Source organism: Sorex fumeus, unplaced genomic scaffold (assembly GCF_029834395.1).
Source record: "Sorex fumeus unplaced genomic scaffold, SorFum_2.1 ptg000001l, whole genome shotgun sequence".
Taxonomy (NCBI): domain Eukaryota; kingdom Metazoa; phylum Chordata; class Mammalia; order Eulipotyphla; family Soricidae; genus Sorex; species Sorex fumeus.
The window spans coordinates 9,256,047-9,268,654 of record NW_026606058.1 but is presented as its reverse complement, the minus strand read 5'-3'; the positions used below and the strand labels follow the sequence as shown (position 1 = coordinate 9,268,654).

Sequence of the window (12,608 nt, the reverse complement as noted above, 5' to 3'; positions counted from 1 at the left end):
TCTATCTGAGCTACCTTTTCCCCTAGCATGTGTGGCTGGCCTCCAAGCCTTGGAGTGAACCTCCTGGTACTTACCTCAGCTATTCTTGGGTGTTAGTCTCCTATTTTGTTTGTTACTTTATGTTCCCCCGATGAATGCAGTCTTTCTATGTCTGTCCCTCTCTTTCTGACTCCTTTCACTTAGCATGATACTTTCCATGTAGTACCACTTGTATGTAAATTTCATGACTTCATCTTTTCTAACAGCTGCATAGTACTCCATTGTGTAGATGTACCAAAGTTTCTTTAACCAGTCATCTGTTCTCGGGCACTCAGGTTTTTTCCAGATTCTGGCTATTGTAAAGAGTGCTGCAATAAACAAACAAGTGCAGATGTCACTACGGCTATGCTTGTTTGCCTCTCTGGGATATATTCCTGGGAGTGGTATTGCTGGGTCAAATGGGAGCTAAATTTCTAAATTTTTGAGAATTGACCATTGTTTTTGAAAGGGTCCTAATCATATCTCTTACAGATGAAATCAGGAATGAAGTATGTTATGGAAATCCAACAGTGTTTGCTAATCCTAAATGTTCAGTTTTGTTTTTTTTCCTTTTGCTTATGTTTATGGGCCACACCACCATGCTCAGGGGTTGTTCCTGGCTCTCCTCTCCGCGATTACTCCTGGTGGTGCCTGGGGGACCATATGGGATACCAGGGATCAAACCCAGGTCAGCTGTGTGCAAGGCAAACGTCCTACCTGCTGTACGATTGCTCTGGTCCCAAGTAACTTTTTTTTCTCCTTCTGACTTTCAAGTGTTTCTTCGTTCACCTACACAGGTCTAGACTGCTGGCTCGTTTAAACAATTCTTTTAGTCATTTCGTCGGTTCGAACGATACAAGTTCCATGATGGTAGCAACTGAAGACTTGACAAAGTGCAAAGGCGCTGCCGTACTCAGACAGAGCATGTGGACACTCTGGCTTGTTTGTGGAACTTCAGTATTTTGCCAAGACATAAGAACTAAGATAGAACAGAGGAAACCCAAAACTTGTTCCCACTGACCACGTGACCCCACTGTGGAGATGATCAGTGAGGTGGGGAGCTGCACTGTGAAGGCAGACGGAGCTGTGGTCAGGGCGAAGCCCTCACTCTCTCCCCGCCACAAGGCGTAATGACCTGTCTTTAGATAAAGTGTCCACACAAGAGCTTACTCGAAGGCATTGTTATCATTTGGGGTTATGTTCTGAACTCCTGGCAGCAGCTTCTCCTAGTTCAGAAGCTTCTACCTTAAAGATGAAGGCCGCTCAGGACCTTGGAATGGTTTAGGGGTGACTGGTGGGAAAGTTGAGGAGTTCATCACATTCAGCAACTACTCTAGTCTCCCAAGTGCATCTTTTCCTCCCATCTTTGCAAGGAGACATCTTCTGTTTAAACTTAGTACTGCTGCCAGAGCACTGCCAGGGGCCATTCCCGAGGACCACCCAGATGTGGTCCAGCCACACTCTGTAGTCTCCCAACAACCCCCAACCCCCGCCAACATGTTTAGCTTTCCTCCTCTTTATTGTTGCAAAATGTCTGAGGGTCATACACAGCCCTGGCTGTGATGCTCCCATATTCAAATCCCACATCAGGGCCAGGCGCTTGGCCTCTGGCCAGGCGCTTTGCTGAAGGCCTCTGTCCTTTTGGGGGGCAGGAGACTCGCACACATGACCACCAGGGGTCGCTCTTCTACTTTTGTGTAAGAACGTCCTAGGAGCGGAGCTCACACCTGTGCTTGTCAGGGGTGCCACTTCTCAGCGTGGTTCTTGCGCACCGTTTCTCTTTTATATCAAAGAGCAGCAAAGACCTTCGTTGCCTGAATTTCAGGTGGATTCATGTGCCTTTTGGGGTCTTGCTTTTCCTGAGACTGAACTCCACCCCATGCGCACATGCAGAGAGCCATCTGCTCAGCCACAGTGGCCTGGGCTGGAAGCCACTAGAGATTCTGTGGTCCCTAGCAAGAGGACAGTGAGGTCTATCCCAAACTAAGTATCCATATTTGTTCAGGTAAGCTGCGTGGTTGGGGGACAAATATGAAGTTCACTGTGTGCACATCTCTTTTTAAAAAAATATTTAAAGAACCACAATTTACAAAGTTATTGAGAGTTGTTTTTTGAATTGAATCACCGTGATCTACAGTTACAAAGCTTTCATCTTTGAGTTTCAGTCATACAATGATCGAACACCCATCCCTCCACCAGTGCACACTTTCTACCATCAATGTCCCCAGTATCTCCCCCTTCCACAATCCCAACCCTTCCCCTGCCTCTATAGCAGACAATTTTCCCCATACTCTTTCTCTACTTTGGGGCATTATGATTTACAATATAGATACTGAGAGACCATCACATTTGATTTTTTGTGTACTTTCAGTACACATCTCCTATCACGAACGATTCCTCCAACCATCATTGACTTAGTGATCCCTTCTCTATTCCAGCTGCCTTTTCCCCCAGCTCATGACATAGGCTACCAACTCTGAAGCAATCTTTCTGGCCCTTGTCTCTACTGCCCTTGGGTGTCAGTCTCATTTTATATTCCACAAATGAGTGCAGCCATTCTATGTCTGTCCCTCTCTTTCTGACTCATTTCACTTAGCATGATACTCTCCATGACCTTCCACTTACAAGCAAATTTTATGACTTCATCTTTCCTAACAGCTGCATAGTATTACATTGTGCAGGTGTACCAAAGTTTCTTTAACCAGTCATCTATTCTCGGGCACATAGGTTGTTTCCAGATTCTGGCTATTGTGAACAATGCTGCAATGAACATATAGGTGCAGATGTCATTTCTACTGTGCTTTATTGTACCCTTGGAATATATTTCCAGAAGTGGTATTTTGGGGTCATATGGAAGCTCAATTTCTAGTTTATTTAGGAATGCCCATATTGGGCGGCCAATCGTTGTGTTTTTTTTTTTTTTTGCTTTTTGGGTCACACCTGGCAATGCACAGGGGTTACTCCTGGCTCTGCACTCAGGAGTAGTTACTCCTGGCAGTGCTCAGGGGACCATATGGGATGCTGGGAATCAAACCCAGGTCAGCCGCGTGCAAGGCAAATGCCCAACCCGCTGTGCTATCTCTCCAGCCTCCCAGGCATTCTCGTGACATCCCGTGGAATCCAGTCAGTAGCGGCTCTGGTCCAGCAGTCATCTTCAAATCGCATTATGTGTCCTGCCCATCTGATTTTTGACGCCTTGGCAAATGAGACAGTGTCCCTGATTCTCGATCATTGACGGAAGTCGGATCTCCAGATTCCTTCTCTCACTTGAGTGAAGCGTGATACTCCAAGCATAGCTCTTTTGATTCCTCTTTGGGAGACCCAAATAGCGTTCTCATCCTGTTTTCGTAGGTCCCAGGTCTCTGAGGTGTATGTTAGTGTAGGAAGAACGGTGGAGTCGAAGAAATGTCCATGGAGCCAGATGTTCTTAGTCCTCTTAGCTATTTCTTCAACGTTCTTGAAGGTGTTCCGCACCGCTCTATTCCTCCTGTGCAGCTCAGGTGCCAGGTTGTTCGTCTTGTTATGTTCTCGACCTAGGTATACATAACTGCCAGGAACTAGTCCATTTTTCATGAACATTGTCTTTGTGAGGTTCAGCTGCAGTCTGACCTTTTCATGCTCACGGTCAAAGTCGTCCAGCAGTTGTGATGCTTGGTTAATGTTTGCTGTTATTAGAACGATGTCATCAGCGAAGCAGAGGTGGTGCAGTTGCTGACTGTATATCTTTACTCCCATTCCTTCCCATTCCAGTCATCACATGACGTTCTTGAGGGTGGCACTGAAGAGTGTCAGTGAAATGGTATCGCTCTGCCAAACCCCTCTCTTAACATCGATGATCACTTTCTTGTAGAATGGTGAGATCCTAGTGGTGAATCCGTAATACAGCCACAGAGGATCCTGATGTACTGAGTTTGACTGCCCTGTTGGGCTAGGGCTTCGATGACCACGTCAGTCTCAACAGAATAAAAGGCCTTTTTTAAATCGATGAACGTTAGGCAGAGTGGCATCTTTGGCATCTTAAACTCTTGCAAAATCTCAGTGAGCGTAGTGTGGATATGGTCGATCATGCTGAATCTCTTTCGGAACTCGGCTTGCACGCATGGTTGTCCATCATCTAGTGTTCTGCCAATCCTATTCAGGATGACAGCTTGTAGATGGCGGACAATAGGCAGATCAGGCGATAGTTGCCAATGTCGTGGATGTCTCCCTTCTTGTACAACGGAATGGTCCTGCTGGTTTTCCATTGGGAAGGAACCTTGCATCCAGATAGGTAGAGTGTGAAGAGCCAAGCCAGTGTATTGACCAGTACTGGTGTCAGATTCTTCAGGTGTTTGGGTCTGACCTTGTCTGGGCCAGGTTCTGTACACTTCTTTACCAACAAAATGGTGTGTCGGATTTCGGAAAGGAGGACGTTGGGAACGACATATCCATCCTGTGGAATTTGGTATGTGGGCACTTGGACATGGCTGTTGAAGTGATCCAAGTAGAAGTTGTGAACAATCTTCTCCATTTCCCTTCTGGAAGATGTGATAGATCAATCAGGACATCGGAGGGCAGTCATCTTGGTCTTACTTATAGTTGGCGAAGGACAGGCAGGTGTTGCGAATATTTTTCCCAGCTTCTGCCGCATCAGACAACACTATTGCTCTTCTCTCTTTGAGGTCTTCCTTTATCGCTTTTCTGCACAGCTTTGCGAGCTCGGACATTAGCTTGTGATTGCCAGAGGCTTGCTGCAAACCACGTTGGCAAATGAGCTCAAGAGTTTCCTAAGACAGGCATCTGTTTGTGACTTTCCCACTCTTGGCATTCCTTGAGCAGTCATGGAGGTGCTGAACCAGTCAATTGGATTCCTCGTTGATGTCAGCGACGGCATCTTCCTACGTTGCCTCAATAGTGCCAAAGAGCTCCCGTTTGGTGGTCATTCTGGAAGTTCTCTTCTTAAACTTTGCAGTCCCTTCTCCTTGCTCCATAAAGTAGAATTTTGCATGAAGGAGATGGTTGTCCGATCCGTTTTGGAATTTTGGGACAACAGCATCATCAGTCAGGCAAAACAGTTCATTGAAAATGATGTAGTCAATTTCACTGTGGAACTGTCCACCAGGAGACTCCCATGTCCAATGTTTAGAATTTGGCCTTCTGGAACTGTGAGTTACCATGTATGGTCTTGGTCAACATGATGAACTCAGACCGTCTCTCACCCTGTTCGTTCCATTCTAGGCCATTGGTCCCGATGTGGAGTTCTTTGGGCAACCTTCTCAGTCCTATCTTGGCATTAAAATAACCTACAATGATCTTGTAGGAGGTGTGGTCTTCTTTATAGAACTTCCCCAGCTCCATGTAGAACTTCTCAATACCTTCTTCATCGTAGTTGGATGCTGGTGCATAGACGATGAAGATGGAAACTGCCAGCAGTGAGCCACATCTATTCAAGCATAATCGTCTGATTTGGGTTGTTAGGCATTCATATGAATCAATGCTCATGGCCAAGTTCATGTTGACCAGGACACCAACACCACCGATGCCTCTATTGTCACATGTTCCGAGGAACAGTTCTTCTCCAGTGTTGTAAATGGCATGATGTGATCGATGCCTTCTCATCTCGGTCAGACCAATGATGTCATACTTAATCTGCGATTGCACCATCAGGTCCTTGATGGGTGCTTCGGATGCTAGCGTACGTTCGTTGAAAGTAAAGTCATTTTAGTCCTTCGTTTTGGCAGCCTAGTTCGGCCCTGAGATTTTATCAGCCTCTCTTTGTTTATCCTTATTAACACTGCCGTATTGGGGGCTCTTTCAGGTCAGGGCAATGAGGCCCATTGTTTTTACTGTTTTTGGCATATCAAATATGCCACGGGTACGTGCCTGGAGTCCAAGGTCACAAAGTCCCACCTCACCTGCTTCTGTGAGGCTACACTCATGTGCGAGGTCGGCAGGAGCTTGCCAGGCTCTGCTGTGTGGGCGGGATACTCTCTGTAGCTTGCCAGGCTCTCTGAGAGGGATGGAGGCTTTTAGGGAGGCCTCTAATCACCGTTACAGGCATTCCCATAGTTCACACCATATTTGAACCCCATCAAATGTGGTGCAGTAATTTTGGAAAATGGGTATTAAGTGTCTTATGCTGTGTTGCGTGCCGCTTTGTGGCCACACTGTCCAGAAAGCGGCCTGCAGCATGGGGGCAGCTGCGTAGTGGAGGTCAGCAGATGAGGTATTTATCTGGCACCTGCAGGGTGGGTATTATGGGCATGATCCCTGGGTCTCCAGAGATTGGGGGAAGCAGGCAGAGGATCTCTGTTTCCGGGCCCCATTGAGTCTGGAGTCCAAGGTCACAAAGTCCCACCTCACCTGGTTCTGTGGGGCTACACTCATGCGTGAGGCTTGGCCTGAGCATCTGGAAAGCAGCCTGGAGCGTGGCATATATATATATATATATATATATATATATCTGTATCTATATCTATCTATCTATGTATCTATCTATCTATCTATCCTGCAAGGGTATGCCAATGTTTCTTGAATAGAGTTTACTGAAAATTTCTTTCCGTTTTTTTTTTCCCTCCTGTGTATTTCTTTGCTTGTTTTAAAGAGTTTGCATGTTTTTAAAAGAAGAAAATTCATTCTAGCATCTTGGAACAAAATCTTTTGTCAAAAATGAACTGCTTCTGGTACTGGAGTGATAATATAGCAGGAAAGGTGCGTGCTTTGCAGGCGGCTGACCAAGGTTCGATGCCTGGCATTCCATATGGTCCCCTAAGCACCACCAGGAGTAATCCCTGAGCATTCCTGGGTGTGACCCACAAACCAAAGAAAGAAAGAAAAGAGAGAGGAACTGAGGGAGGGAGGGCAGGAACTGGTTCATTTGACCAATATATCCATAATGTTATTTCTGAAGTATCTAGTAAATACCCGATATTGTCAGACCAGTGACAGTCAGGTGACCCTGGCATTCAAGAAGCTGAAAGTCCAGGAGACTGACAGGTGAGTCCGTGATCACATACAGCGTGACAAAGGTCTGGGCACAAAGATCTCTGTGGGAATGACTGGTAAGAAGACAGCTTCTAACAGCTCCTCTTCCATTGACCATGTCTTCTTTGTCCAAAACCAAGGATTGACCCTATTTTAATCTTTAGCTGGGTGTGTTGTCATGAAGTAGTTTGAATTTCTCAGGGTGTAAGAAACATTTTGAATTGTAGAGGCATCCATTAGAAATAATATTTGCTGCAGAGCAAGGACTTCTGCAGACATCATCACTCCTAGGTTTTTATTTCTTCTTTGGGGTTGATGGGGAGACATGCCCAGTGGTGCCCAGCGCTTACTCCTGACGCTGTGTTCAGGGATCACTCCTGGTGTGTTCCAGGGCCTGTGTAAGGTTCCAGGAATGAAACACAAGTGGGCTGCATGCAAGGCAAGTGCCCCACTTGCTGTTCTATTTGGTCCCTATTCCTAGAGTTTTCAACTTGGAAAAATTTGTCAGCATATTTTTTCTTTGCTCTACATTTATTTTCTCCCCCCCCCCCCCCCCCCGGTTCCCCTTCACTTTGTCATCTAGAGACTTGGGTGTTTCTCAAAGGGAGAATGCTTGGGGCTGGAGCAATACCACAGCGGGTAGGGTGTTTGCCTTGCACGCGGCTGACACGGGTTAAATTCCCAGCATTCCATATGTTCCCCCCGAACACCAGCAGGGGTAATTCCTAAGCGCATGAGCCACGAGTAACCCCTGTGCATCGCCAGGTGTGACCCAAAAAGAAAAAAAAAAGAATGCTTTATGGATTCTAAGCGTGATTATAAATAATCACAGAAAATAATGTTTTTTCACCTTCAAATTTCATGCCAATGGCTGGAGCGATAGCACAGTGGGTAGGGCGTTCACCTTACAAGCGACCAACATGGCCGACCCGAGTTCGATTCCTCTGCCCCTCTCGGAGAGCCCGGCAAGCTACCGAGAGTATTCGATATGCCAGACACAGTAACAACAAAGTCTCCAATGGAGACGTTACTGGGCCCGCTCGAGCAAATCGACGATCAACGGGAGGGCCTTTACCTTTACCTTTACCTTTTCATGCCAATAAATTAAATATAAATTTTAATGCTACATACTGATTATGCATATAATTTTAATTCTTTTTTTAGAATTCTCAGCCATAATCCCCTAACAACTATTGAAGATTTTTATCTTTTTAAATTGCCAGCATTAAAATATCTGTAAGTATTGTAATAAGTTTGTAGCTTATATGGTTTCTGCTATGATTTGCTGTCTTTATTTTTCTCCACTTTTGTCAAAGATAGAGTGTTTTGCATTGAATTTAAAAGTTATAATTTTAATTTTAACACTGGATTATTGAAATACAGTTATTCTCAAAGGAAAAGATTAAGAAAGAATGACATGGGCAACAGCCAACAGAGGAAAAGAGCTATGTTGAGTACATATAGATAAGAAACATACAGATGCGTGTAGAAGTATTATTTATTCAGAAAGTAACAAGTAATAATGGACACATTATTGAAAAAAGAAAGTAAAGAAAAGAGGACCAGATAGGTGAGTGGTTGGAGCCCATGCACTGCTTGCTTGGAGGCCTGGATTCAACCTCTGACCCCTTATGTGTTCCCCAGAACTCTACTCAGAGTAACCCACAAGTACAGTGCCCAACATATCCCCCATGTACTATCAGATGTGGCCAAAATCCAAGGCCACCCGCAGCTCACATGAAAAAGAATCATTGAAAGGAGTAGATGCAATTTAGAAGTCGGACAAGGAAGGAAGGAAGGAAGGAAGGAAGGAAGGAAGGAAGGAAGGAAGGAGAGAAGGAGGGAGGGAAGGAGAGGAGAGAGGGAGGGAAAAAGGAAGGAGGGAGGGAGGGAGGGAGAAGGAAGGAAGGAGGGAGGGAGGAAGGAAGGAAGGAAGGAAATTTTTTTATTCTCCAAAGTGTCATTAATTTGATGATAGAAAAGGCTTTTATCAGCAAGAGCTCTCTGGAATTATAGTCTACAGCAAACAGTTGACCTGGATTTACAGCAAAGCCAGAATCAAAGTTATCACTTCATTTATCTCATCTATTTAACTCTAGAGCTTCTGTATTTGGATTCACATCATGCTTGTGCTTTCTCCCTCAGAGACATGGGAGCAACACAAGTGTCACTTGCAGCAGTTCAAAACATCCTCATGATGAATCTTAAATTAGAAAAGCTGTAAGTTGATTTTCTGACATTTATTTCACTTAATTTTTTTAAGGCTTGTTTATTTCTCTCTCTCTCTCTCTCTCTCTCTCTCTCTCTTCTCTCTCTCAGTCTCTCTCTCTCCCTCTTTTTGTAGGGGTACTGGTATTTATTCAGCCATTGATTCAGCTAATTGAATTTGGCATGAACTCCACATTACTTTATTTTCAGAATGGTAATTTTATTTATTATTTTTTTAAATCATTGAATCCGTGAGATACAGTTACAAAGCTTCCCTGTTTGAGTTTCAGTCATACAATGATAGGACACCCAACCCTCCACCAGTGCACATCTTCCACCACCAATGTCCCCAGTATACCCGCCCCCGTCCCACCCCTCCCCCTGCCTCTATGGCAGACAATTTCCCTCATACTCTCTTTTGTATTGCTTGTTATGAATAGTACAATGCCATTCGGCCACAAAAGTGGCTGTGTGTTCCTGGAATTCTAAAGTTTTAGATAATTAGGATGGGGAGAAGGCAGAGAGCTGCTCAGTTCAGAAATTCTTTTGTGTATCTCTGGATCATGACCATTAAGGAGCTTAAGTAGCAGCCAGAGGCAGTTTGTGGGCATGACCTCCAGAGTCCCACCTGCCCCCTAAAAATCCCAGGGGCCACCAACATCCAGAACCCAATGAGAAGTGCAGGTATGCAGTTTCAGTGACAGCAAACTCCAGGCCTCCAGGGATAGGGGATGGGCCTGTCTCTCTCATTCCGCCCCCTACTCCTGTGGGACCCAGCCCGGCAGTCGACCTCCACAACCCAACCACCACCATGCTTCTGGCCACTCCCCTCTCACTCGGGCTGAGTCTCACGCATGAGTGAAGTCCCAAGGAACTCAGGTAATGTGGAACTTTGTGAGCTTGGATTCTGGGCTCAACAGGACCCAGGAGCAGAGATCCTCTGCCTGTTTCCCCCAGTCTTCAGTGACACAGGGGTCACTCCCAGAAGCCACCTCCTGCCAGCGCTAGATAATCTCGTCATCAGCCAGCATCCAGATCACAGGGCTACTTCTCCCAGAAGGGAACATAACATGAGGACCCCATAGCCGTGCCACCAGACTTGGTGCCAGGCTGATGGTAGAGACCTAATCAAACCCAAAGAAGAAGGCACAAATTTTCCTGAATATGTTATCAGGGTGGAAGGGATGCCTATCTGCACTAGCAACGGGAGTCATTGCTTAAAAACACACACGCAGTACTGAATGGCTGAATATCACAATTCTACTGAATCTGATAAAAAGCCATTGCTTAAAAAAAAAAAAAGCCATTGTTATTGCTCGCAGCAAATGGATTTCTGGATACTGGAAGTGAAAGTTATGATACTCTACCATCTCTGCCTCCTATGTGAACTCCCTAAAGTTATTGAATTAGAAAACTGGATATATTGGAAACGATGTAAAGGAGAAAAAGCTAGAATCTATATTGATTCCTCTTATGGAAAAACTATTGATTGGAGTCCAGTAGGCTCAGCCTGGGCAAAAGGAGCTAAAGAATATTCTGAATTGGGGAGCAATACAAGGCTCCGAAGTGTCCCAAATTATAATTAACTCTAATATTAGCATAAGCCATAAGCCACACCCTGCCAGCGCCAGATAACCTCGTCATAGGCTACCCTCCAGACCTCATAGCTGTTCCTCCAGAAGGGAGCATAAAATGAGGCCCCCATAACCATGCCACTGGACTCCGTGCCAGGCTGTTTTCACTTGGGGCACCCCAAAGGACCCAGCCCCAGCAGTGACCTCCACTACCCAACTGCTGCCATGCTCAGGCCACTTTCCATATGCTCGGGCTGAGCCTCACGGATGAGTGAAGTCCTACGGAAACCAGGTAATGCAGAACTTTATGACCTTGGACTCCGGGCTTAAACGGTAGCCAGGAGCAGAGATCCTCTGCCCGCTTCCTCCAGTCTCCGGTGACCCACGGGTCACACCGATAAGCCACACCCTGCTTGTGCCAGATAATCTTCTCATCGGCCACCCTCCAGAAGGGAGCATAAAATGAGGACCCCATAACCATGAACCAGACTCTGCACCAGGCTTTTTTCATGCAGGATGCCCCAGAGGGGGACGAGTGAGAGCCCTCCCCGCCCCAGGGGACCCAGCCCCAGCAACTGACCTCCACAACCCAACCGCAGCCACGCTCCAGGCCGCTCCCTACTTGCTTGGGCCGAGCCTCACATGAGTGAACATATTCCTGGACCGCACGGCTGCGACATATCACAAGACACTTCCTACCCATTCTCCATAATTGCCACACCAGATTTGATGGGGTTCAGACAGAAAGCAACAACTTACCTATCTAGATAGATAGATAGATAGATAGATAAGATAGATACCTCTTGGAGAGCACAGCAAGCTACCAAGAGTCCACCTGTACATCAGAGCCTGGCAAGCAAGCCATGACATATTCGATATGCCAAAAGTGTAGCAATAAAGGGTCTCATTCCCCTGACCCAGAAAGAGCCTCCAATATGTTGGGAAAGATGAGTAAGGAGAGGCTGCTAAAATCTCAGGGCTGGGACGAATGGAGACGTTACTGGTGCCCACTTGATTAAACCGATGAACAAGGGGATGACAGTGATACAGTGAATATTGGCATAATGGGGTGCGGAGGTAGCTTTCCGCCTCCTACACCCTTCCTTCCTGGGCATAAGAAACAAAATCATCTATGGAAAATAGGGAATTCTTTTGGATACATGACAGCCCGGACAGTTTTATCCAACATAACAATGTCGGAACAAAACGTACTTTACATTTTGATAGAAATCTTACCCGCTATATACAGGCTTGTGTTCCACTGCCATATGCCATGCTGAAAGGGAGAATTAGCTGGGATAAAGTAGCAGAGGTAATATCTTGCAGTGACTGCTCTATGTTCACTTGTATTAATAACACTATGAGTCTCACAGCAGAAGAAAGCATCTATCTTCTTAGAGCTTCCATGGGGGTCTAGATGCCTGTGTGGCTTAACCGCTTGTGGGAAGACAGTCCAGCTACCAACATTCTTCGCCGGCTGGTCACTCCCCTGGCGCCACACACAAAGAGGTTTGTAGGACTCGTAATTGCCATTATCATGGGACTCGTTGCCATCACTGCTACAGCAGCAACGGCTCATATTGCATTGAGGCAAGGATCTCAGACTGCTGAGTTTGTTAAGAAATGGCACGAGGGGGCTGGAGCGATAGCACAGCAGGTAGGGCATTTTCCTTGCATGTGGCTGACCCTGGTTCGATTCCCAGCATCCCATATGTTCCCCTGAGCACTGCCAGGAGTAATTTCTGAGTGCAGAGCCAGGAGTAACCCCTGTGCATCTCCAGGTGTGACCCAAAAAGCAAAAAGAAGAAGAAAGAAAGAAAGAAAGAAAGAAAGAAAGAAAGAAAG

General features: G+C 46.0%; 1 protein-coding gene across 1 annotated transcript in view; it reads left to right on the top strand.

Annotated features, from left to right (window-relative positions):
- LOC130031385 (leucine-rich repeat-containing protein 37A-like) overlaps nucleotides 1-12,608 on the top strand; it is a 46,230-nt gene that overhangs the window by 16,108 nt on the left and 17,514 nt on the right. Inside the window, exons 6-7 of the mRNA XM_056122727.1 lie at nucleotides 8,146-8,217; nucleotides 9,127-9,201. Coding sequence (XP_055978702.1) covers nucleotides 8,146-8,217; nucleotides 9,127-9,201 — 147 coding nt within the window. The remainder of the gene's footprint in view (nucleotides 1-8,145; nucleotides 8,218-9,126; nucleotides 9,202-12,608) is intronic.